General features: G+C 37.3%; 2 protein-coding genes across 6 annotated transcripts in view; one reads left to right on the top strand and one right to left on the bottom strand.

Moving 5' to 3' along the window:
* Positions 1-12710, top strand: part of SEC61A2 (SEC61 translocon subunit alpha 2) — a 39804-nt gene extending 27094 nt beyond the window's left edge. For both annotated transcript variants that reach the window (XM_077169415.1, XM_077169414.1), the window contains 8 exons: positions 477-608; positions 741-850; positions 4956-5109; positions 6088-6248; positions 6579-6776; positions 8651-8842; positions 9329-9405; positions 11594-12710. In XM_077169415.1, coding sequence (XP_077025530.1) covers positions 477-608; positions 741-850; positions 4956-5109; positions 6088-6248; positions 6579-6776; positions 8651-8842; positions 9329-9405; positions 11594-11780 — 1211 coding nt within the window. In that variant the 3' untranslated portion in view covers positions 11781-12710. The remainder of the gene's footprint in view (positions 1-476; positions 609-740; positions 851-4955; positions 5110-6087; positions 6249-6578; positions 6777-8650; positions 8843-9328; positions 9406-11593) is intronic.
* Positions 12711-15180: 2470 nt separating this feature from the next.
* NUDT5 (nudix hydrolase 5) overlaps positions 15181-26587 on the bottom strand; it is a 31107-nt gene continuing 19700 nt past the window's right edge. For 2 of the 4 annotated variants that reach the window (XM_077169421.1, XM_077169423.1), the window contains exons 3-9: positions 26034-26101; positions 22840-22889; positions 20595-20702; positions 19231-19326; positions 18508-18609; positions 17472-17667; positions 15295-15415 (exon numbers count right to left, since the gene is read on the bottom strand). In XM_077169421.1, the coding sequence (XP_077025536.1) occupies positions 17492-17667; positions 18508-18609; positions 19231-19326; positions 20595-20702; positions 22840-22889; positions 26034-26101 (600 nt within the window). In that variant the 3' untranslated portion in view covers positions 15295-15415; positions 17472-17491. Of the gene's footprint in view, positions 15416-15453; positions 15562-17471; positions 17668-18507; positions 18610-19230; positions 19327-20594; positions 20703-22839; positions 22890-26033; positions 26102-26587 lie in introns of those variants that run through there. The other 2 variants (XM_077169424.1, XM_077169422.1) reach the window with 2 other exon arrangements.

Here is a 26587-nt window from a genome sequence, read left to right as displayed (position 1 = left end):
ATTTTTAGATGTAGTATGGACTTTTAAATACAATGTTTAGGGTAATTTTTTTTTTTTTTTGGCATGGGCAGGCTCTGGTAATCAAACCCAGGTCTCTGGCATGGCAGGTGAGAATTCTGCCACTGAGCCACCATTGATTGCACTGCCCTAATGTTTAGAGTAATTTTAAAAAAATTATTATTTGGGCAGAAATCTTGGGAGGTTTTTCTTCAAAGGATTTCTTTAACGTTTTCAGTTAAGGATTTATAGATGTTTACATTTTGATACTTTTTATAGTCATTTTTACTCAGTGCATTATTGCAAGGTTGTGTTAATAAATGAGTACTCTATTGGAAATAAATGTTTAAGGAATGAAAGTTTGCTGGTTAAGATTTAAGGGTGTGTTACAGTAGACCTTAAGGACTGGGATACTTCTGAATTATTCTGCATTGTGTATAGTAGAGATTATTCTTGACTTGTTTCCCTTTTCTTTACAGGAACTTTAATGGAATTGGGTATCTCCCCAATTGTAACATCTGGTTTGATTATGCAGTTGTTAGCTGGAGCCAAAATCATTGAAGTTGGAGATACACCTAAAGATAGAGCTCTGTTCAATGGGGCCCAGAAACGTGAGCACTGAATTGTGTACAATTAAAGAGCCTTTCCCACATTTGAGAATGTTGGTGGGAAGGAGGTTTTTCTCTGGTCTTCTTTGTCTTTAGTTGTAAGCATGTACTCCTTTTCCCCCCAATTTCTGTCAGTCTTTGGTATGATTATTACCATTGGGCAAGCCATTGTGTATGTCATGACGGGCATGTACGGGGACCCTGCTGAAATGGGCGCTGGCATCTGTCTCCTCATCATCATCCAGGTAAGAGAGCTGACTTCTCATATGCAGATCACAAACCAGATTGAGCCCCTTTGTCTTTTTCAACTCTTTAGGTGATTGATAAAGACATTATATTACTTTTGAGTTATTTATTATTTTGATTTTGATTCTTATTATTAAGACATACATAGATTGTCTTATAAAATATATAATTTATTATAGTAGTCTTATAGCTGTGTAATATAACTAATTACGGATAAGCTGAATTTCATTGAGTCTGAGATGCACGTTTTATCATATTTTAATGCCTCTGAAATCAGGATGTTTCTTATTGCTGATGGGGCTTAAAGTCACTGCCAGCCAGGTGACAGTCTGGTGTAGTCATTACTACCTGTACACACAGATCAACTTGGTCATAGCCATTCATATTGACATTAATTCAGTTATGTACCTTGTTGACACCACGTGTTGAGTTTAAGTCCTGTTAAAAATGTCTTTAAAAGAATCCCTTTGAAATGAAAAGTTGGTATGTATACAGAAAAGCACAGAAACATGCGACAAACTAGCTGTTATCTCTATGTAAATCTAAAATATTGTTTCTTTGTAATATAGTATGGTGTCAGTTTAATTGGCAGTATTTTTTCTTTCTTAGTGGTGCACAAAATAATGGTATCACAAACAGTTGTATCTTGGAATCAATGAAATACCATATGTGTGTGTTTATTCATGGATTTTTAAAATGGGTGCTTTGAAATAGAATTTTTAAAGGCCAACAGAATTATCACTGTGCTAAGTATCTTAAACTGGGTAGAATTTGGAAGATATTTTCTACTGTATAATCCTTATAAATCATTTAAATAAGTAATCTAAGAATGGACTGTACTTAAGCTATGCAAGAATTATTTATTGAATCTTGAAAAAAGTTTGCTTAATAAACACTGGGTACTCTAGTGTCTTGGTTTTCTTGGAAATGCATCTTTCTTATTCATTCTGTGAAACTAGGATTACTTTAGGAAACTTTTTCTAGCGGACAGAAGGATCAAGGCCAGAAAATATTTAAAAATAAAACCCAGTTACCTGTTTGTTACTACATTTATTGAGAAATATGACTATTTCAGATTAGCAGGTTGGCCATTCTATTTCTATAAAAAACTTCAGAAGTAAATCATAGCAAGAAGGTTGCTTAATAAACATGGTTCTGAACAAAGAGGTTTTGATGAGTCAAAGATATATTGGCATCATTAACAGTAGGGATGGGTTTTCTAATGAGATGGCGATCCTTTGTCCTTTGACCAGAGCTGGAATTTCAAAGACTATGAGGGTCTCTGGTAGGTCTCTGAGTTCCAGTGTCTTCTCATTTCATATAAGATAATTTTATTCAACAAATAACATTGTCTTTGTATCTCTATTAAAAAAAATCACTTTACTGGCCAATTTATAGCCCTTGAGGAAGAAGAGGTACCATAGATGGGGAGAGAAGAATACTCTGAAAACTGATTTTATCACTTTCAGGGCTCAGGACCTCTTTGTATGCTTTTTTGGCATTATTGAGGGCACTGATATATCAGTTGTTGGCTTGTTTTGTTTCTTTACCTTGACTTCATGTAACCCACATTTTAAAGTAACTTGGATCTTTAAAAGACACTCAGAATTGGCATCTAGCTTTTAGAGCATTATGCATCAGCAAAATTCTTCTAGATTTTATCAAACCTAGGATTTATTTAGACTTCTAAGGAACATCAGCTGAGCAGTTCTGGGTAAGTTAGATATTGTGGATTTCTCATGCAGTTTTAGATAGATATAAGATGGAGTTAAGTTATTTTAATTTTTTTTCAGTATTCAAAAATCTAGTAGTAGTTTTTCTGAGACTGAAACAAAGTGGATATATACAAATTTGTTTACATAAATTTCAGTATACAGATACTTGTCTTGTGGTTAATTCATCTCATGTCACTGCATGAAGAACTGTGCCTTGGTTGATTGTCAACAAAGAACTATGTCATAGATAGTAGGGACCCAGGTGTGTCTTTTCAAGGCATTGTTAACATTGAAAAGACGTGGAAGAGATTTGATTGGATTGCTGTGTTTTTTACATGGAAACATAGGTTTTGAAAACTATGTGCATGCTGTTCTGTAAGATATTTCTTACCTCAGTTGTCCTTGCTTCATTGACATGATCATTGTTTTTCAAGTAATGAGGTCTGCAATTTCAATAGTGAGTATTGATGAGCACTTTTTAAAAAGCATGCATAGAGGGCGGGCAGTGGTGGTGCAGTGGCACAGTTCTTGCCTGCCATGCCAGAGACCCAGGTTTGGTTCCCGGTGCCTGCTCATGTCCAAAAAAAAGCATAGAAAATATCCACATGCTGGCGCGTAGTAAAGGTGAATATTTTTCTTTCAGACTATTTGTGTGTGTGTGTGTGTGTGTGTGTGTGTGTGTGTGCTTGCACAGGGTTGAACGTAAAGAGTTGCTTTTATGTACTCTCTTTAGAGGTTCATATGTCTTACTTTCTATGTAAACATGAAGTTAGTATTTTGATCTGTCAGGATTCAAGTCAGTGAAAAGCTGTAACTGCCTGTTTTTTTCCAACCCTTTTCACAGGCATGCATCCTTTTAACCATCTTCTCTCTTATTCCCTTAATTATAGAAACCATTTTTCTTAGATTTCTCTAATTCTTTCTTCTTAGAAGAAGCACATAAGACATTCATTTTCACTGGCAATCCATGGCTCACTCTGTGGTTTGATGAATATTCTTCTAAGCACAGGGCCTGGGAATTACAATTGTTGCTTCAGAGTTGTCTGTGTGACTTTGGATAGGCCACTTCATCAGTTATCAGAAGCCCATGAGAATGCTTTTTGGTTGGCTTATAGTTCGTGGACAGCTGTTACTCCCTGCAAGGGGATGGCTTTCTATATTTATGGGTGGAAGTCTTTATTTACTCATTGCATAACCATAGTCAACATAAAATCTCAGTAAGTCCTCGCTTTTCTTTTATCATGTCCAAAATGTCAGACCTGGTTTCCACTCAGCAAAGAATTGGCATGAGCCAGTTGAGTGTTGAGAATGCTCCCTCTTTTCCAGGCCATTGAGAGTCAAACTAAAAGACTGTAAATAGTCAGGTTAGGCTATGCATGAGCATTGAAATGTTGTAGGGGAAAATCACTATATAAGCTAAGCTTACTTAAAATGATAATGTAGTTAGATTTCTTCTCTAGGATGTACAGATGATATTGGGTAAAGTCAATAAAGGAGGGAGGGAGGCTTTAGATCTGGGAGGAATGGAAGTGGCCTTTCCTCATTTCCCCAGGAGGAAGTGTATCTTTAAAGAGGGGATGTGTGGGAGACTGGGGGCATAGAAGCCTGTTTTCTTCCCCTCTTGATTAGGTTACTGAAGTGCAGGGAAGCCATCATATGACTGAGGAAGTCACTTATGAGGCTATGGATTGTTTTTAATTGATGTATGCTTTTACAGAAATGTCTTTTCCAAGAAGAAAATTAAGAATTTTCAGTATCACATAAATTAAAGTTAGTACGCTTTCTTTTTTTTTTAATTGTGAGCTCAAGAATCTGGTGAACTATTAACTTTTTCTTCAAATTTACATTCTGTCTTTGTCACTATATGTATAGAATGCCTTTTTATATGGTTATAATCTGTGTGCATATTAATTTATGTTCTCTTTTATTCTTTCTATATGTTATACTTAAAAAATAGTATGCATAATTGGCCTTTGATGGCACTGAACACTTGCATCTTGTAATTATGCCATAATTCATTTGGCCTTTCACTCACATGGAAGAATTTGGAATTTTCAGTTTATGCTGTCATAAATTCTATAACCGTGAAGTATGCTTTTCAAATAGGCCTTAAAAAACTTTCAGATGGTATTTACATATATTTTAAAAGTTGAACTGTCTGCTCTATCATGAAATAATATTTCCAGGACACCGATTCTCAGAATTCGCTTCTGACTAAACTAAAGCATTAAGTCAAAAGATGCAGATAGCCTTGAGTGACACTACAACAACTGGGTTTTAATATTAAATGCACCCATACTTTGAAAGTAGTCAATGGTAGCTCATCTGTTTCCTTTCTCGATCTGCAGTTTATTCTTGCTTCAGCTTACTTGCATTTCTTTCCCCACAGTTGTTTGTTGCTGGTTTGATTGTGCTGCTGTTAGATGAGCTGCTACAGAAGGGTTACGGCTTGGGGTCTGGTATTTCCCTCTTTATTGCCACCAACATCTGTGAAACCATTGTCTGGAAGGCCTTTAGTCCCACTACCATTAACACGGGCAGAGGTACATCGCACAGTGACTGCACCTGCACGCGTTGGGCTGGGTGTGTGCTGGAAGTTGAGACTGTAGCAGGACCTGCCTGCACATGTGCTGGTTTGCTCTCCTTGGGCACCGCCAGTTGGGTTGTTCAGATGCTCATAAGCAGAGATTTGTGGAGTATGAAATATTACTTCAAAAAGGATGTTATTTAAATTTTAGCCTCTGCTCATTTAAAATTTAAGTGGTTGCAAACTGATTTATTAAATGTTGTTTGTTAACCTCACTGAAACTATTGCTACAGAAGCCATTTATTTGACCAATTTCTGCATTCCTAGCGGGATAAAAAGGTGGTGGATTTAGATTTTTCAGATGAAAAACTCATTTATGGTGTTATCAGGGATCGCTAATACTTTTGCTGCTATTCTACTTGGCTTTGTAGTAACACCTAAATCTTAAAATGTTTCATTCTGTCTTTCCTCTTACCCATCTCTCCTTCTTTCACATGCCATCCTCGATTCTTAGTGGTTCACATCTAAACTCTGATCCCAGCCTTAAGAAAATAGCAGTGATGGTTTATTAATGTTCTTGATAAAATAATCTTAAAAGCAAGCTTGATAGAGTAACATTTTTTTTTTTATTCTGACATCTTCATTTCTGCTTTGCTGCTTTTTCCCCCTTAAAAGTACTCTTTTCCCTTCCCTAAACTAAAGGAGAGGCAAATCTTTATGAATTAAATATTTTTTTGGCTTATTCCATTTTGACTATTTTCATTGGGAATAGTTTCTTGAGAAAACTTCAGAGTTTATATGCTAAGAAAGATACATTTGCCTCAACAATCTAAGTATTTTTAGAACCTCCACGCCTGGCTGTTTCATAAACTGAACATTGATGAATGATTTTGAATCATATTTTCTACTGTTTGCTGGGGTTTCAAGGTTATTTTGACCCTTCTGACACCTTTGGCTCCCAAGTCTACAACTCCCTTCTGCCTTGACTTATCAGGTACCGAGTTTGAGGGGGCCGTCATTGCCCTATTCCATTTATTGGCCACCAGGACAGACAAAGTCCGAGCTTTAAGGGAAGCTTTCTACCGCCAGAACTTACCCAATCTCATGAACCTCATTGCTACAGTGTTTGTGTTTGCTGTTGTTATATATTTTCAGGTAAGTATGATATCTTCAATGAAGTAAGTGGGGTGTGGATTTTCATTTTGCTATTACGGAGAATGCAGTTTGAAATGTTTGTGTCTAACAAGTCAGTGTGTCAAAATCTAGTCAAGTAGGTAATTCCATTCTTTAGACTGTAATTGTAAGTGCAAAATATTAGGCGGGTATAAAGAGAAAAGGATTTTCAGATAAGCAAGAGGAAAACACTTTGTTAGCATTGTTAGTTAAAACTCATACTCTATGATGTTCCTTGTCTGGCCTCTCTGGTCTGTCCTATTTTCATAATATGTACATTCCCCTTATGCACTCTTAATTTTTGTCCTTTAGGGATTTCGTGTGGACTTGCCCATTAAGTCGGCCCGGTATCGAGGACAGTACAGCAGCTATCCCATCAAGCTTTTTTACACCTCCAACATTCCCATTATTCTCCAGTCAGCCTTGGTGTCAAACCTTTATGTTATTTCCCAGATGCTGTCTGTTCGATTTAGTGGCAACTTCCTGGTAAATTTACTAGGACAGTGGGCTGTGAGTATTTTGTAATTTATATGAAGTATTTAAAATTTATTGTCATTTGCATTTCATGGTTATGTTTTTATCTGTAAGAAATGAGACATCATTGAAGCTTCCGCTATAACATTTTTCAGATTCCCTTGCCTATAGAAGAGTTTATTCTTTATCTGGAAGAATTGGCAAGTGTTGTACTACTGAGATTGGTCAAGCATTTTTGCATCTCAGTTGAATATCCTTTTAGGTTTTCAAACCACAGTGACTCTTGTAAAAGTGATTTTCTGGTTTGTAATCTTACTCCACCGTGGTCTATAATAATCAGGTTTTTTAAAAAGGTATCTGCAAATAATAGATGGGATTCTGTTTTTATCCTTTCCTGCTTATCCCGGTTTTCATGGTCTCAGTGGCAGGAAAGTAGCTTGTGATGAACTGGGCAGAGAGAGTCATGTAATTGACTAGATTGAAGAGAGCAGTGATGCTAGAAATAGAATGCAGTGAATTCTGACTTCTGTTACACACCCTCCTCATTGCACCTTCTAAAGCAATTTGGCCGTGCTGCAGTTGAGGTCTGAGTTGAATTTTGATTGGTTTATATTCTGTCACTTGATAAACGGTGTTTTTTTCCCCTGAAAAACTATAGAGTTCTAAAAAGTCTAGTGTTCTTTGTTCTTTCATAGATCATGTAAAACTATAAGTTGCATTTCCATCAGGATTTTTTTTTCAGTAATCCTTATCTTTGAAATATATGGTGCTTATTCTATGCATTTGCCTGTGGCGTTAAAAATTATAGTGACTCATGTCTGTCTACTTTAATTGATGGTCATATTTTTTTCTAAAACAAGTGAGATTTTGTGCTTTCAAATTTAAAGTTAATAGCAGGATAAGATAGTAGCTTTTGAAGATTAGTTGAAGGAGATAAGATTCCCTTTATCCATAATAGCCCCTTTTCATTCATCTTACTATTTGATTACCTGTTACATTCTGTCCATCATAATTAGGAGAAGGGTGTTCAGAGAGGAACAAGAAGGATGCAACCCCTTCCTCATGAGCTGACAGTCCAGTGGGAGATGATAATTTTTATAATAATGAACACATTGAGTGGTTGGTTCTGTAGATTGTGCCATGATCTTGGCTAAGATTCTTTTCTCTTAAGAGAATTATTGGGAGGTTGAATTTGTCTATAAATAGTGCTTTCAAGCTGGGATTAGTAATTCTAGGGCACAGTTATGGGAATCATCTGGAAATCATAAATTGCAAACAAATATTGCTTTTCTATCCCCTCCTCCCTAGAACTTAAAATATGAGCAAATAATGCTGTTGCCATTTGGATTGTTATCCAACTCTGAAATGTTTGTTTGGATGGAATTCCCATTATTACAAATATTTATTAAAAGATCATTCCTTATAATGTGTAAGCTACATAAAGTTTAGGCAATGAATTGTTTGTCTTCTGTCAATATTCTAATTGATTGCATTCCTGATAGAATACTTAAAAATGGAGGAATCCTGTACATGGGTCTTACTTTCTTGGATATGCTTATATGGTTCAGAAAATTCTGAATACATTTGTAGATAGGTTGTTAGTGATTTCAAGAAGAGAAGGAAAACTGTGGATTTATTAGAATTTTGTATTTTAAAATCCGCTCTTCTGTTAGTATTAGAGATCTATTCAGTGTCATACATGTACTAGGTTCTCCCTACAGAATTTTGAAGTAGTGACGGTATTAGACATGGAAGCTGATTTAACTTCTTAAGTCTTGAAGAATCATTAGCTAACAGGTGCTTTGAGGTGAATAAATTTGTCATAGTTTTTGAGAAGTTTTGCAAAGTCATAAAGATATGTGCTTGATGTGTTGGGGTGACCATTTGTCTTTCTTATTCTCATTCTGTAGGATGTCAGTGGAGGAGGACCTGCTCGTTCTTATCCTGTTGGAGGACTTTGTTATTATCTTTCTCCGCCTGAATCCATGGGCGCCATTTTTGAGGATCCTGTCCATGTAGTTGTTTATATCATCTTCATGCTGGGATCATGTGCGTTCTTTTCAAAGACATGGATAGAGGTGTCTGGTTCCTCAGCCAAAGATGTAAGTGCTTGGTTTATTTGAAAATAAAATGTATTTCTTTTTGGGAAAAAAATTCATAATTGTAGGTGTCAAAATAGTAATTGACATACTCTGAACTACTTTTGTCATTTAATTTAGTTTGATTCTTACATTTTTAATGAGATAATGTCATCCATCACCAAGGAGACAGAACTTGGTTCCTGGAAGATAAAAAAATCTTAGATTTTAATACGGTTTGTGGCCCTCCAAAGCTTACTCCTACCTAACAAAATTTTATTCCTTAGTACTGAATTTCTCTCTTGAGAGAGAGGAAGTACATTTTCCTCCTTGGGTGGCTGATGCTGGAAGGAAGGTTAAGAACCACTGGTTTCCTGTACTGCTAATATGGGAATGATAGGACAGTGCCCACTTTATGGGTACACTGGGCATTTTATTTGTTAGTGTGTGGAAAGGACTTAGCACAAAACCTGGTACGGTTGACATTCAAAGCTGTCTTTCTTTTGGCAGGTAGCGAAACAGCTTAAAGAACAGCAGATGGTAATGAGGGGTCACAGAGATACCTCTATGGTTCATGAACTTAATAGGTAACATAATGCAGTTTTATCCTTTATAAGGAGTGTGTGTGCGCATGGGTTTGTGTTTATATATGTATACATAAATACTTGCTGCTAAATGCTATTCTTTATTCAAATTCACATTTTTAAACCATCTTCCTTCTACTTTCCACAAAAGAACCAAAATTTAGTACGAAATTGTTCTTCACATAAAAATTCACACCTCATTTATCGTTTTAGTTGAGATTGTGTTCCTTCCTTGCTCAGCAGTGTTAAAACGCTAGAGATCAGCGGTTCTCAGTGTTGACTGGCTGCACATAAAATCACCGAGGAGCTGTGAAAAAGTACAGATATTCCATCTTTAGGAATGTGATTTGGTCTTGGGTGGGTCCCAGGCATTAGCTTTTGTTTATTTGTAACTTCTTTGAGATATAATTCACATACCATATAATCAACACATTTAAAACGTACAAGTCGATAGATTTTAGTGTATGTAGTATAGTCACAGAATTGTACAACTGTCAAAATCTAATTTTCATTACTCAACTCATGAAGAAACCCCCTACTTATTAGCAGTCATTCCCTAGTCCTGCCTCACCCTTGCACTCCCAGCCCCTGGCTGGCAGCTGCTGATCTGCTTTGAGTCTCTGTAGACTTCATAAAAATGGAATCATACATTTTTGTGTCATATGTTCATCCATGTTGTATCCTATATCAGGACTTCATTCCTTCTTATGGTGGAATAATATTCCATCTTATGGATATACCACATTGTGTCTATCCATTCATCAGTTGATGGGCATTTGGGTTGTTTCCACTTTAGGCTATTTGGATAATCCTATTATGACCATCCATATATGAGTTTTATGTGAACATGTTTTCATTTCTCTTGGGTATTTTCCCTAGGAGAGAAATTTTGGGGGTACTTGATAACTCCCTCTGTTTAACATTTTGGGGAACTGCCAGACTCTTTCCAAAGTGGCTGCACCATTTTCCATTCCCACCAGCAGTGTATGAGGGTTCTAATTTCTGTATATCCTTGCCAGAAGTACTGTCTTTTTTACTGTAGTCATTTAGAGGTTTCTCATTGTGGTTTAGATTTGCATTTCCCTGATAACTAATGACATTGAGCAACTTTTCATGTGTTTTGCAGCCTTGTGCACATCATTGGAGAAATGTCTATTCAGATCCTTTGACCTGAAAACCCTTTAATTGGGTTTGTTATTGAGTTGTAAATTTTTAAAACATTTTGGATATAAGTCCCTTGTAAGATATTTGATTTGCAAATATTTTCTCCTTTTCTGTAGGTTGTCTTTTCACTTTCTAATGTCTTTTGACACATAAAAGTTCATAATTTTGATGAAGTCCAACCAGTTTATTTTTTCTTTGGGTGTCTTATCTAAGAAACCACTGCCTAATCCAAGGTCATGAAGATTTGCTCCTGTGATTTCTTCTGGGAGATTACAGTATTAACTTTTATGTGTATGTTTATGATCTACTTTGAATTAATTTTTGTGCTTGGTGTGAGGAGTCCATATTCATTCTTCTGCATGTGGATATCCAGTTGTCCCAGCACAAGACATCAGTGTTTTTGTTTATTTAGAACATAGAGTAGTACAATGAACCTCTGCATAACTCAGTGGTGTCCACCTTCAGTAATTATCATTCTGCCATTCTTGTTGCATCTACTGTCTTCCCATTTGTTAGTTTGCTGGAGTTTTTAATATAAAATCCCATTAATTTTTAACAGTTCTCCAGGCGATTCTAATATGTGGCCAAAATTGAATTATTTTGAAGAGGATCATCAAAATCTTTGTTGATAATGAGAAATCCAGAAGATATTTCTCCTTCATTCCACAAGAGGGAGCTAATGTTACCCATTCAAAAATGATTATAAATATTTGGTTCTTCAGTCTAAATTGAGGATTCTAATTATCTTCTGTCCTGACAATTACCTGTTGCCTTTCTTAGGTATCTACTGGTTTCTCAATATTAGGAAGTCAAAATTATTGTCTTAATCAGAGTTTTCATTAACATGTAATCTATTTTGTACCATCTGTCAATACTGTAAATCCTTCGTTTTATGATTAGTTCAGTTATGCTTTAGAAGCAACAGTTGTGCTCCTAAAGAAGCACTGTTGGCAAGCTCTGGCATATTATTGGTTTGAGTGTTGCAGCTTTTGATGTTTCCTCCCTGACTAAGGATTTTGTCTTTTAGGTATATCCCCACAGCAGCTGCATTCGGTGGTTTGTGCATTGGTGCCCTATCAGTGTTGGCAGACTTCCTGGGGGCCATTGGATCTGGCACTGGAATTCTACTTGCAGTCACTATTATTTATCAGTATTTTGAAATATTTGTTAAAGAACAGGCTGAAGTTGGCGGGATGGGTGCTTTGTTTTTCTGAATGTTCAAGTATTTCTTTGTGTGTGGAAGGGAAAATATTTTGACATATTGTTTTTATCAGATGATGCTGGTTTCCCTTTTCTTCCCTCTCGGTTTGTTTCCAAGTGCTGACTGTCCATTTCTGAGATGGACCTGAGCTAAGCCGTGCGCAGCATTAGTACCCGCTGCCTTAAAACTCAAGTTTACATCATTTGTTCAAAGACATACATCTAGTGTTGCCTGTAATGCTGGACACCAATGTATCTCCCTTGCTGTGTTACATCATGACCCTGAGAAGGTGACATGGACTAGTTTTGCACACAACATTCAAGACACTTAATATTCCCCCCACTTGTTTAAAAATAAATGTAGTTCAAATTGCCACTGTCCAATATTTTTTGAGCCTAATGAGTTCTAGAACATTTATATCTAATGTATATTTTAGATAATTACTTTTTATACTTTTTTAACTCATAGTGTCACGTTCCATATCCCATGCCCCCCACCCCCATCCTTTATTTGGGCCTTGTTAAAGCAGCCACTTAGCCCTGATGGGTGAAATTTTAAAGTGATGCCTGTCACTAGAAATAGCTGCTCATAATCACGCTTCCTGCTTTTCCATCCCTCCTTTATTCCCAGTGACAGCGTAATCGGTGCTGTTTTACTGTATTGGCTATGCCTTCTAATTCCAACAAGTCACTTGAGAATACTCTTTCAAGATACTATGCCCCAATTCCTTTTTTTTTTTTTAATTCCTAAAGCAAAGATCTAATTCTCAAGCAACATCTGTAGTTCAGTGGGGGTGAACAGTGAGTAATTTATGCTAAGAATCTGTGATGTTGCTGTACTTTACAGTAGCAATCTGAGTGTGAACAGTAGACAACATCTATTTAATAAACTTGTTTCAGTTGTGTTGGAAAAATAAAGATATGAGATTAAATATTTCCTAAGAGTATTTGTGTAGGTTCATTGTATTTGTAGAAAATCCAAGTTGTCATATGTACTTAAAGTGAAATCCTAAGACAGGGTAGGACAGTGACCAACTTCACAGGTGCTCATATCTGTGACTGGTATTTGGAAAGGAACAGAAAACTAGACTCAAACAAAATATTCCAGTCTTCATGTGACAAATGTCATAGCTCTCTGTTAAGAAACTTAAGTTTTTCTTCAAGAAGGTCAAACTTAATTTTTTAAAAACCATTCTTTTCAGAAGTATGGTTTTCCACCTTTAGTTTCTTAGTAAGTGCAGAAGTATGTCTTATTTAGTTCAGAATCAAGTAATTAAGGGGTAGGACAGATAAAATAAAGGTGGCAAGATAGTACAGTAACTGTGGTCAACCAGAGAACATCTGAGGACCCAGAGCTTCCCTATGGACCCAAAGTTAACTTCCCCAGAGGAGCTAGAAATCTGGCTTTTATACGAAACTTTCCATTGTTACATGTTAGTATGTAAACTTCTAAGCAGTACCAGCCAGTGAAAACATCCAGTTTACCAGTTCTCAGTTTGACTTAATTTCCAAAGCACAGCTTTTTTTAAAATATTTTTTTATTAGGGAAGTTGTAGGTTTACAGAAAAAGCATATAAAAAATAGAGTTCCCTTATACCCCTCTATTGTTAATACTTCGCATTACTGTGGTACCTTTGTTATAAAATAATATAGTTATACTTGTACTATTAACTATAGTCAGCTAACATTACTGTTTAGTATTTTAAAAAAAATTCTTTTGTTTTGTTTTTTGGGGGTGCATGGTCTGGGAATCGAACCCAGGTCTCCTGTATGGAAGGTGAGCATTCTACCACTGAAGCTTGTAAATAATATAAATGGCATTCGGGATGTGGCAGAGATTCAGCTGTTACTTTTACTTACAATCTTTGAAGAAAGGACAGGTTATAACAGTTACAAATCTTGGTTACAAATATAGCAACTCAACCTCTGTGCAGGCAAAGCCAGAGAGACCTACTTTTATATAGACCTCATGCCCAGAACAAAATGCCACTGCATTTGGAGCAGGTTCTCATTCCTATTGGCAGAGGCTTTGGAATTGATGGTTGGTGCCAAAGTCTTATGCTTTCTCTTAAGTCTGAAGTAGGGTAGTGGCAAGAGAAAAGACATATTTCTTGAGCTCATGGAAAAAGATGAATGAATATCTTTGGAGAATCATATAGTCCATGATTAAAAAGTTATTTAAAAAAATAATTTTTTTAAGGGTTAGATATATACAGGAAGCTTCGATGCCATTATAGTGAGCTTCATTTTCCACTATTTTTTAGGGAGACCTATTTGATTTACAACTCCATAACTCTTTCCATCCTTGTTTAAGCAGTCTAGTATGATGATCCCGAATTTTCACTCAAAAATTCCTCTGGATAAGACAGTGAACCTGTAGACAGGTGAACTACACTGCAGCATATTTAGCATTAATGCTGATTTTATCTGTTGAAATCACTTTTACGTGTTCTGAAGGCCTGACTTCACCCCTGCATCCAGGGCTAGAAACATGACTTAGTGCTGGCCACAGAGCATCGGCCTGATGCTTAGGTGGAGCTGTCTGGAGGGGGCTAAACCAGGCAACAGGGCAGTAATCCCATATACTGTTGTAGGCCCTGAAGTCAACATGAGGAGAGCATGGACATGCCCAGTAACACAGAGCCTTGGAGGGGTTTAAGGCCATCCCTGAGCACCAAACTTTCTCCTTGAAGGCAGTATGTATTAGTATTGTTACCTATTAGCCTGGCTATGCTCACAGTTTAGCACCAAGACAATATTATGCCCCAAATGATGTAAATCTTACTCTTTTATCTTGGTGCTTAGAAACCTGAAGTACTTTTTGAGGCAAGGATTGGAAATTGGATTCTAGAAGTATGCATATATACCTGAGGGAAGGACCCATATTTTCATTAGTCTCTTAACTTGGTATAGTGAATGGAACTGACCACTTTTCATTGCATAAGAGCTGGACCAGCTTCAGTAATTAGGTGTATGTGAGGACACTAGCGAAAGATAACTGCTTATTGAGAATATTATTCTCTTTATTGATTTTACATCTTCTGCTATCCAGTTAAATTCCACATAGCAAATAGTTCACTTATGAGAGGGCAAGAAAGTGCCTACATAAGACTTCTTTTTTATTTTCTCCTAAACTCTGTTTTTGAACACTAATGAAGAAAATGTTATTTGCAAGCTCAGTTATGGCATTTTATATTGGGGGTTAAGTGTGGGCACACATGGCCTCATTTGGAATTCTGGTAAATTTTCCTATAGAAATAACCCATCTCCTGGGCTAAATTAGTAAGTAACAGTCAAGCTTAAAAAAAAAAAAAAGCAAAGCATATCTGTGTTTACATTCTTTTTCATAACAGTTTAACAAATTCCAATGAAGATCACAGTCTACTGGAATTACAACTCATATCACCACATGCATTCTAATGGTGCTTTTATTTTATGAAAAAGCTAATTTAAATTGACATGAATCTGTGTTGTATACAAAGTCTGAGTGAAGGTCTGGTGGTCTTGTTTACAAAAACATTGCTAGGTCTTTTGTGGCTTTAGAATTTCAGGAAGGGTACTTCAAAGGGCTTAGTGTTTGCATGTTTCAGTGCCAGCGCATAGGAGTAGACTCTGGCATCCACTGTGAGATGTCCATCAGCTACCAGAGCTTTAGGAAGCAAAAGGATAAAAGTGAGGTCATGCAGATAATAAAGGATAATATTCCATCAGTATTTACTGTGCACCCACTATATGTCACTTCCTGTACTAGAGGCCGGTGGTTCAGTGGTGAACAGGACATTTCTGCCTTTCAATCTAATGAAGGAATAAAGAATTGAAAAGCAGATCAGGGCGGGCCGCGGTGGCTCAGCGGGCAAAGTGCTTGCCTGCTATGCCGGAGGACCTCGGTTCGATTCCCGGCCCCAGCCCATGTAACAAAAACGGAGAAACAGAATACAATAAAACAAGAAAATGTTTAAAAATGTTTCCCTTTCTTCCTTCCTTCCTTCCTTCTATCCTTCCTTCCTTCTCTCTGTCTTTCCTTTAAAAAAAAAAAAAAAAAAAAAAAAAAAAAAAAAAAAAAAAGCAGATCAGTCCCAACATGAGACAAAGACTAGAAGAAATTAAGATTAAAGATAGAAATGTGAGCATATATGTCCAAGATAACAATTTTATAGTTGCTAAAACTAAAAGCTTTGGGTGGGCAATGGTGGCGCAGTGGCAGAGTTCTTGTCTGCCATGCCAGAGACCTAGGTTTGATTCCCGGTTCCTGCCCGTGCCAAAATAGAAAAGTGTTTTATCCCCTTTTAAGGGATGTACATTTTTCCATGCAAGTTAAACTGCATGATAGGACTGGAATTATACCACCAAGAATGATGTCTCAGAATCAATATTATTACAAGAGGCTTTAAGGACAACTTCTGTTTCTCTTAGGTGGAAGGGTGACAGACTTCTAATGTCTTGTTTTCCTAGCTACTTGCTTAGAAGTAAGCTCAGAGACACTGATAACTGAGGTCTGGGTCAGTCACCTTCTACTATGCTTTACATGGTAGGGGCCTGGTGAATCCTGAATGCTAATCTCTGTTGCAGATTGAACCCAAAGTACCTTCTTCACAAGTTTTCAAATGTTCCTTCTTGAGTTAGCGATCCGATTACTATCTTTTAATGCTAGTAAAGCTGGGCAAACTGATGCTTTTATACCACCCTCTCTATCTATCTCTCCCACTCCCTTTGTCTCTCTCCGCACCTCTCTTAGTTTCTCCTAAGATCAGAAGGGAAGTTAAATTAGGTGAAGGGAAGAAGGAAGGGATTTTTAAGAAGGGATACTCTACTAAGATGAAGGAAAAAAAAAGGCATATGACATTTGAGCATCGAGTGCCACATGCTTTGCATATGAAACCCTATTTAATTTATGCTGCCTCAGGAGTATGGCTATCATGTTTGATGGCAAGAGCTCAGAGAAGTTAAGGGGTTTGTTCAAAGTTACATGACTAATCCACGGCAGGCTAAGCCTCCAAGTCCCTCAGGCCTGTCAGACTGCAAGTCGGCCACAGCTTTCTCTGAAGAATTGTCTATAAATTACTGCACACTTTTCAGTGTGACTATTATTCTAACTCTGACTTTGGGGTCTTGAGATGGTTTTTACTTTAGGTCTAGTTTTCAGAAAAAGTAGGAATAGAGGCTATTTGGGAATCTGAAATTACAGCAGTTTTTGAAACAACACAGTTTTCAAACAACACAGATGTTTTAAAAATAAAGCATTCCACTTAGAAAGTAAAACTAAGCACTGGTACTCATTGCCAGGATTATCAGAACACTGCTTTCAAATGAAGCTTCAGACCAAACAATGTTTCAAGTTAATTTCTGAAATAATTACCTATAAATTATCACTTGCCTGAAATACTTACAACTAAAGAAATATGCAAGTTATGAAAATTACTGCTTCTTTTATGGACGAGTTACTGGGGGGTCTATGCACATAGCAGAGTGCGGCCTTAAAGGGATCAGTTCACCTGTTCTCCGGATAGTATCTCCTAACAGCTGTATGAGGGCTTTACATTCAAAGAACATCTATCCACATCACCTGATTTTTTTTCCCCCCACAAAAGCCCTATGAGATGAGCTGGCTAGAAAGTGAGAAGGACACATTATAGCCACAAAGGGCCATGTGTGCTGGGAATGGGGCAAAGAAAACAAAGTTGGGCAATCACCCTAAGAAGGCTTACCCTCAATTCTCTTCAGCAGGTCATTCTTTGGTAAAGAAATTACTTCCACAAATTCTAAACAAACAAAGTACATGTGAAAACAGAGCCATAGAACAAGCACGCCTACCCAAACAACCCAAATGTCTGCAGCCATTATTACTGCAATAAACCATATGCATGGTCAGCCAGTAGGAGTTGAATAACATACCTCCGTCTCCTGAAAACAAACAGAAAGAGACACTTTTAGCAAGGCCGGGAGTGGAACACACAGAAGACTTCTGCGTAAGACAAATCAAGAAGTCTACAGGAATTTAACAAAAACCTGGGTCTCCACAAATCTAACCTATATGTATGCACAGAGTTATTATGCTTCTCCAAATTACCTCTTTAATAGCAAACTTGACAGCAGATTCTCTGACATGTATATTTGCTACTTTAGCAATTTATCATTTAAAATGAGCTGCAATGGGATATTACTAGAACAGCTATGAATGAATAAAGAGGATGAGAAATCTAGTATTGCTCTCACATATTACTGTTGGTATGTACAGAAGAACCTCTAAAGGGGTAGGAGAGATGGCACTGATTGACAGAGGCTTTAAAGCTTTTGAATCCAAACTTTCTAAATATTAGAAAACAAAGAATTGCCTAATTGACTACTGAATTCAATAAGGAATAGTTACTAATACTGCTGCCCCTTAACAGTTACTTATGCATGAAGACAGAAATCAGGGTGATTTTGAAGTTTCTCACTGTTTAATATTTAGGCCCATAACTTAAATACTAAGTGGGGAAAAAACTCGGTACAGAAAATATAGAATTATGTAATTTAGGATTTTAAAGAAAATATAAAAAAAAGTTCTTAAAGAAAAGCATACAAGAATAGAAAACGGCCAAGCTTACTGATGAAAAATCAGAAATACTACTTTAAGAACAACAACAACAAAATCAACAGCATGTTAAAAGACATTCACTAACCGCTGCCTGCCCATGCAAAAAAAAAAAAAATGTATTTATTGTGTGCCCACTGCCTCAAACACAGCCAGCACACGCTCACCTGGCTTTGGCTTGGGCCTGACGTTCTCTGCATCGTCTCCATTAATGGTCACTGTCACAACGTGGGTAGTGCAACTGGACAGACCAGGATCCATACACACAACTGTGGAGACAAGCAGAGTGTCTTGGGAAGAAACCTGTCAGGGGCTTCCATCCCTTCTGTGATTTGTTTCACTAGTTCCATGTCTTAGGAAGAAGACATTGTTCCTAATTAGGCTAGAACATATCCAGGAGAATGATGGTTTATCATAGTCATTCAGTATATGTTATAGTACATGGGATAGCAGAGCATGTATGTAGCAAGTACGCATTTTTCCCAGAATTACTGAGTCAAGTTTGGTAACTCTGAGGGGTTGGATGGTACTAACAAGTTGCAAAATCTTTTAACCACAACAAGAAAAACTTAAAATCTTCTCTTGAGGAACTTGGCATATAGATAAGGCCAGAAGCCCTAAAGCAGCTCAGATTATGGAAAATTCTGATAAGCAACTTAATTTCCTAATTCTTCTCCACCTTCAGGTCCTTCTTGCTCAAAACATACTTTCACAAGGAAGTTCTCTTAGAGATGGGACCAATCCTAATCTACGACTTCTGTTCAGTGCCAGGACAAAATAAAAGCTGTATGAATTTTGACCATAAAATCCACCCACCTTTACCCAAAAACTCTTGCAAGGTTAATTTTAAGAGTTTGTTCCCAGGTACACATTTGGAAAGCAATACAAACCTGGAGAGCATTCAGCAATGTCACCTTTATAGCCAGTTTCTTCCTCAAGCTCCCGAAGAGCAGCTGCTTCTGGACTTTCATTATCATCAATGAGACCTGGAAGTCCAAATAATTTATAAGGTAGTTGGGGAATCCCAATTTTCTTCAAGCTATGTTAGAACTAGAATATCATGAAAGTGATTTTACAGATAAAACTCAGTGAGGCCTGAAACTTTCATAGGAGGACAAAAAAAAGTAGTTAAGAATAACGCCTAGATGAGGTTTTTATCAAAAAGTTAGTTTTGACAGCTATCACATGTTCTAATTTTGCTCTAGATATTTTTTAATGAGAATCTCAACAATAATATTTTTGTACAACATGGAACTGGTAACACTTCTAAGACAATAAAGAACTTGCTGGTGGTTAAAGCCTTGGTGTTGGAGTTCTGGCCTAGCTAAGAGCCTATACAGGGAGCCTGTGGATTTTATCTGTTTTCTAGTATATAAAGTAGTGACATAGCTTTGCCTTCCACCTTCCTCCAGAAAAACATTGAGGGCTCATATGGAAATGCCAAGATGAATGTCACCTGTTAGGGAGAAGAATAGAACTGAAAGCTGGTCGGCTTTAGGTTACCAGTATGGTTATTATGAGGAGTAAGTTCCTCAGTATGAGGAACAGACTTAGTGGGAGGCACAGAGGAACAACTAGATTATTTCCTCTCAAAGGGATTTAAAAAAAATGAAATATAGGCTATTCAGTTAATTTTTTAATGATATGGCAAGTAAATGAGAAAGGATTTAACTATCTGTTACTATAGAAAAGCTTTAAAAACACAAAACACAAACCAGGAATGACAAATAAATGAGATTTAATCTCTTCAGACGGGGACAATCGAGTATGTACAATAATAAGTGCATTAAATTCTGGATAGCTGTACTTATTGTGCAACTGAAAAAAAACGGTCTAGTTGAAACTAAGATAATTTTCTTGACCTGTTTACAGTTGACAGATCAAGATGTGTTTTCCATTCAGTTTTGGAATTAGGAGTCTGTGGCCTTGTTATGATGTAAAAATTACTTGCCTAGAGCAGGTTGTTAGTGAAATGAAATAACTTGACAAACTAAGGAAAAACCTCTCAAAGAGAGGCTAGAGAGAATGCTGTAAAGAGAAAAGGCCCTGAAAAGTGAGCCATAATGCCTCCTCTTGCAACCCCTCTGTGGGTTTAGATGATCCCCAGATTGCAGCTGGTGGCCAGAGGAGCTTTCCTACAGACATGGCTTTGTTTTACTTACAACCACATGGACAGATAAAAAGATGTTCAGGGACCTGGTGCAGTCTCCCAGTCCCAGAGAAACAATTGTATCCCATATGTCCAGTTCCTCACCAGCAGGGAATTCTAGGCAGTAACCTCCCATTGGGGGCCGGAACTGTTTGACCAGAACAACACATTCATAATGGAGAGTTCTCTGCAGCACTGGGATAACCGCCACACCTGTCAGCAGGAAACACAACCAATGAACCTTAGGAAAGCTCAGGAGTCCTTACAACTCAACAGCCCCCCTATTTTAAGAAGCTACATCTTAAAATTCCCCTCTACTTGCCATGAGCAATAAAAATTTAACTTCATCTAATTGGGAAGCTATTCTCATTTAAAAATGTAATGAAAGAAAAAGATTATAATTAAAGAAATTATATTTCCATGTGTATGGGTTTCGCTTTTCATTAAAACTTGATTTTGTTGTCATAATTAAAAAAAATCAAAACCAAAACAAACACATTTAGCAGAGGGTCAAGAATATAAAATTTTAGTCTACACTAATCCTATTTAGAACCACTTCCCATCAGGCCACTGGACCATCTGCGAAGTCATGCTGACCTATGTGCATGTGCTCTTTGATTTCCTTGAAGCAGTAATAATCGGATACATTCCACTGTATTATGTGCTAACTAAATCAAAATTTATATTTTTTTTGCATAAAGGGCCTTTTCATCCAAGTTATTTGACTTTAAACTAAACAAAAATTTAAAAACCACTCAGCTTCTCACAAGCAGTGTGGACAATCAAAACTATAGGCTGAGCCCCCAGTCTTGGGGTTTGTTCATATGAAACTTAACCCCACAGGGGACAGATCAAGCCTACTTAAAATTAGGCCTAAGAGTCACCCCTAAGAGAACCTCTTTTGTTGCTCAGATGTGGCCTCTCTCTCCAGCCAACACAACAAGCAAACTCACCACCCCTCCCCCTGTCTACGTGGGACGTGACTCCCAGGGGTGTGGACCTTCCTGGCAACGTGGGACAGAGATCCTGGAATGAGCTGAGACTCGGCATCAAGGGATTGAGAAAAACTCTAGAATGAGCTGAAACTCAGCAACAAGGGATTGAGAAAACCTGGACCAAAAGGGGGGAAGAGTGAAATGAGACAAAATGTCAATGGCTGAGAGATTCCAAACAGAGTCCAGAGGTTATCCTGGAGGTTATTCTTATGCATTAAGTAGATATCACCTTGTTATTCAAGATGTAGTGGAGAGGCTGGAGGGAACTGCCTGAAAGTGTAGAGCTGTGTTCCAGTAGCCATGTTCCTTGAAGATGATTGTATAATGATACAGCTTTCACAGTGTGACTGTGTGATTGTGGAAACCTTGTGTCTGATGCTCCTTTTATCTACCTTGTCAACAGATGAGTAGAACATATGGAATAAAAATAAATAATAGGGGGAACAAGTGTTAAAATAAATTTAGTTTGAAATGCTAGTGATCAATGAAAGGGAGGGATAAGGGATATGGTACATATAAATTTTTTTCTGTTTTCGTTTTATTTCTTTTTCTGAATAGATGCAAATGTTCCAAGAAATGATCATGATGATGAATATGCAACTGTGTGATGATATTGTGAATTACTGATTATATATATAGAATGGAATGATCAAAATAAGAATGTTTGCATTTGTTTGATGTTCTTTTTTTTGGTATTTAAAAAAAAAAACAACAAAACACTCAGTTCTGGAAAACATCTCTACTCTGCGTTGTTGGCTACCTAAAACAGCAGCTGCAGGAGAGCTACTGTTTGTGTTGAGGACAAACAGAAAACAGTAAAATGGGAGAATAAAAAGGAAAAAAAGAAAAAGACCTATTGTCCAACTTCCCCTAGACCAGAGGTGATTTTCTGGATTGTTTCTGAGGTCTTTGCAGTCAAGGCCCTTATGTCTGGAAGGAAAAGTGACCCAAATGAACAGTCTTTTCCCAATTCCACTTCCTCATCAGCTTAATCTGCATAAGGTTGTACCAAAGAATTTTTCTATCTCACCTAGTGTCTTTGAACAGAATCCTCAGATTTCTGGAAGTCTTCAAATTCTAATGATTTATGTTTGCTATAAATATTAGTATATCTTTCCCCTCAAAAATCCTGTTCTGTGCTTAGAATAGGGATCAGGAGCCAGAAGGCACTTACGAAGAATCCAGGGTTTGTTTATACAGTACTGCAAAAATGAATAGATTTAAAGATACAAGATCATAACTGAGGTAACTCTGCTCTGAGGTCTTGGTCAAAGTAGAAAACCTCCTGCACCTAGTACCCTGCAGCAGTGGGTGCTATCTTCCCTAGGAAGACAGTCATAGATTTGCACTCATACCATCGGCAGACTGTCCTTTCCTGGTTGTACGTTTCACCGTTTCCCAAGTTCTATTCGGAGAGAGAAGGAAAAGCAAAATCATTAGAGCTACGGAGGAGAAGGTCCGTAGGTTTTTTCTGTGTACAACCAAAACTTTACAAACTCAAAACATGCAAACATACTAATGATACTGGTCAAGAAGATCATGACAATAAAGATCTGTAAAAAAACAGCCAACTGTGTTTCCTTATAGCTTCTGAAAATTACCCAAGTCAGCCATTGCTGCCATACAGCTAACCCTCTGGGCACCAGCTAACTGGATCATTTATTCTTAATTACATTAGTTTGTTGGGTCATAATCCACAGGTGAGTAGCAGGGCAAGTGATCACAGCTCTAAAGACTATTAAGCAGTTGATGCAAATTAAGCCCCCTATAAAAATTCCAGCTCTCCATGTTAAAAGATAGTGTGTGTGATGTGAGTGACAGTTCCTTTTATGATCTGAAATGTTTGACTTAGGAAAGGGGGATCCTCCTATTTAATGATGGAGTTGTTACTGAACTGAGGTAAGGGTGCTACTTGGCATGTGTGAGAACTTATCTGAAGGAGGAAGTATGTTTCTAGAAGAAAAAATGAGAATAAACACAGACTCAGCTCCCTTTTATGGCTTTATTTCTGATCAGCTGTTTGTTTCTGGCCATGTTAACTGCTTCAGCTTTCAGTAATATTTGAGAAATTCCAATTTTGCCCCTAGGAACACTGGGCAAAATTATAATGAAAATCAGTTATTGGAGAAATTGTGTTGCTTAAGGAGAGAGGGAAAAATATGGGGGGAAAATCCTCCATCACTCTTTTATCCCTTAAATAGAAAAAGCAGTGGCAAGACACAGGAAAGAAGCTCTCTTCTAAGACCATAAGAAGGGAGTGAACATTTGCCTCCCTGGAGTAAGAGTTGTAAGATGCACACTGCTAGCAGCCTCTTGCTCTCACTTTTTATCTGGCTGCCTCTAAGGCTTGGAGCTTGTCACATTTCTGTAAAAAAATTCCAGATAAAAATAGCAGGTACTTAAGGTGGTGTTTAAAAAACTTTTTGTAAACTATCTTTCAGCAATACACACAAATTCTAAAGGACAAATATGTCAAAATGAATCTGACTTATCAGACAAATTACTATGACAAAATGCACAGCAGCACAACGTTCCTGTTAGTATCAAGAAGTCATCCAACAAGCAGTTCTGATAAGTGAATAACATGGGTTGAAAGAGACAAAACACCTTTGGCAGAGCTCTCACTGCTGCCTCCTAAGGTTAGTCCTAAAGACTGAAGAAGAGAGTGCTGGGCAAAGGACTGAAGATCCCATCCCAAATACACTAGGAACAAGGGGAAACAAAAAAAAATGCATCATTATAGTGGTTAAGACAAAGAAAATAAGCAGTAATGAATAATGAACTATGAGCAATATAAACATATTCATAAGAGATATGAGTACAAGAATGCCCATGGAGTTGCCTGATAGATAATCATCTGATTGGGAGTCAGAAAATCTTGTCTCTATTTGCCTTCTAGCTGACTCCCAGCCAAAGCCTTCCTGACACTGTTGTCTCATTTACAAAACCAGGGAATTAAAAGAATATTCTCTCAAAAGTATCTTCTAGTTTAGATTTCTGAGTCTAGTTAAGTTACTCCGTCTTTTAATCTCAACACCGAAGGTAGAAAAGGTGATGAAAGAGGACTTCAACACGTCCTGAATACCAGGAAAATGACACACTGCCAACGTATTTTTATAGTTCTAAAACTAATTCCATATCCCCTTTTGGGAACAAGACAGTGGAACAAAGGACTGGATCCTCTCACTGATATTTTACCCTTTATATACAAGCTTTGATATCAGGTAATCGAGAAAACAATTTATATATCTATAAACTATGGCCTATTAGAAAGTATGGAGATTCATTTTTCAAGACTTGGTACCATACATGAGACCACTTCCAATGCCAGGAGGAAGTCCCTGTGTGGCAGAATGGAGATTAACGTGCTATAAACAAGGTAGTTTGGTAGAGATTATTAAGCTCTACTGCCAAAATATTCAAACAGACCCTGGAGGAGAGGACTTGGACATGAGTATTTTGTAAAGAAAGAAAGAAAAAAAAATCCCCCAATCACTGGTGTGCACTGATGCAAACCGATACCTGCTCCATACTGGGTAGTGCTAAGAGCTATATTCAGGGCTTTAAACAACTATAGGAAAAAAGAAGAACCAAACTATGCTACTATAAATTGGGTTCAACCTCTATTATTTTCACAAAGATAAGTACACTTGAACACGCTGTGGTCCCTAAGGCTTGAGTCTTGCCACATTTCTGATTGGGTCTGGCTTCTATTCCCTCCTCACTTCACATTTAGTTCTACATTTCAGAGTCCACAGAGCTGACACTTTGAATTACAGGTCTACTCCACTGTGTTGAGGGATCACAGTTGCTTAGCTTTCCTAATTCTGGGTTTTCATTTAATAGTGCCATGGATATCTTGACAAAAGTTTGCTATTGCTCTCCTTATTTATGTGTTTGCTAGTTTTAACAGGTATAATCAAAAGGTGTTTAAATTGCTGGCAAGTCCACGGACTTCTGCACTGATAATATTTCCTCACAAAGAAATTATGCTACTCATACTTGATCACTTAAATGGAATCTTTTTTTTTTCTACATGGGCAGGTAAGAACTCTGCCTGCTGAGCCACCGTGGCCTGCCCCTTAAATGGAATCTTGATATTATCTTTACTAACTTATGAATTTGCATTTTGCAATCTGAATACTAAGTTTTTCTAATTTACATTTCCACACTGTAAGCATTTATGGTTCACCTTAAATCCAGTGATGTTTTCTCTTTAATTCTAACTTAGAGAGTAAAAACTGGTTTAACTAGAAGGAAACATCCTGTACTGTTCTGCTGCTTTATCAGAGATAACTTCATTTAGACTTGGTCCAGAAGTTTTAGGTTCTTGCTAATCTACTTAAGGAGAATGGGGTTAATAAATTTCAGAGATTATATTAAATTTATTCAGACATTATAAATGGTCCATATATTTAAGCAATGAAAAAGACAGCTAAATTAGATTCTTTATTTAAGATAGCTTATAGTGAGAAAAATGCCCAACATTTAACAGAGACCCTGAGAACCCAAATACTGAGCATCTAACAACAGGGAAGAAATAATTTACCTAGTTTTACCAGCGGGATCCATGTAAGTTGTTTTTTCAAGCTTGACCCATTTTCCTTCTGCAATTAACTAAAAGGAGAGCAGACAGTAAGTTGGGAAACTTTCAAACCAACTTGGTTTTATAATAATCTAGCAGTTTTATGTTTCTTTCAGATTTTCTCTGCATGGCCCTCCCACTAATCACCTTTCCCTTTCCAATAAGTTGTGGTCAAGTTTTCATTTCAGGGTATTTCCAGAAGGGGGATGTGCCTCATTCTGGGATTTTGAAGCAGTATTAAGGGATGAAATGAAAAAGGGTAGAAGGAGGGTGATCAGAAGAAAGCACAGGGCGGGGGGGGGGGTCGCCTACAACATTCCTATGCTCTGACTTGTGATCTGGTGCTGGTCACTTAGGTGAGTTTGTAAACATTCATCAATGTTATTTTACCATCATAGACTACACAGTAAAACTGACTGTGGGGAACCCATGTCTAATGACTGGGTTTCCTGAGATGATGTCAGTTTCCCACCCAACCTGAGACAAGCACTCCAGGATTATTCTACCTAGACAACGAA

The sequence above is a fragment of the Tamandua tetradactyla genome, chromosome 7 (genome assembly GCF_023851605.1).
Source record: "Tamandua tetradactyla isolate mTamTet1 chromosome 7, mTamTet1.pri, whole genome shotgun sequence".
In the NCBI taxonomy this organism is placed as follows: Eukaryota; Metazoa; Chordata; class Mammalia; order Pilosa; family Myrmecophagidae; genus Tamandua; species Tamandua tetradactyla.
Note: the sequence above shows the minus strand (reverse complement) of the source record. Positions and strands in the feature narration are given on the sequence as shown.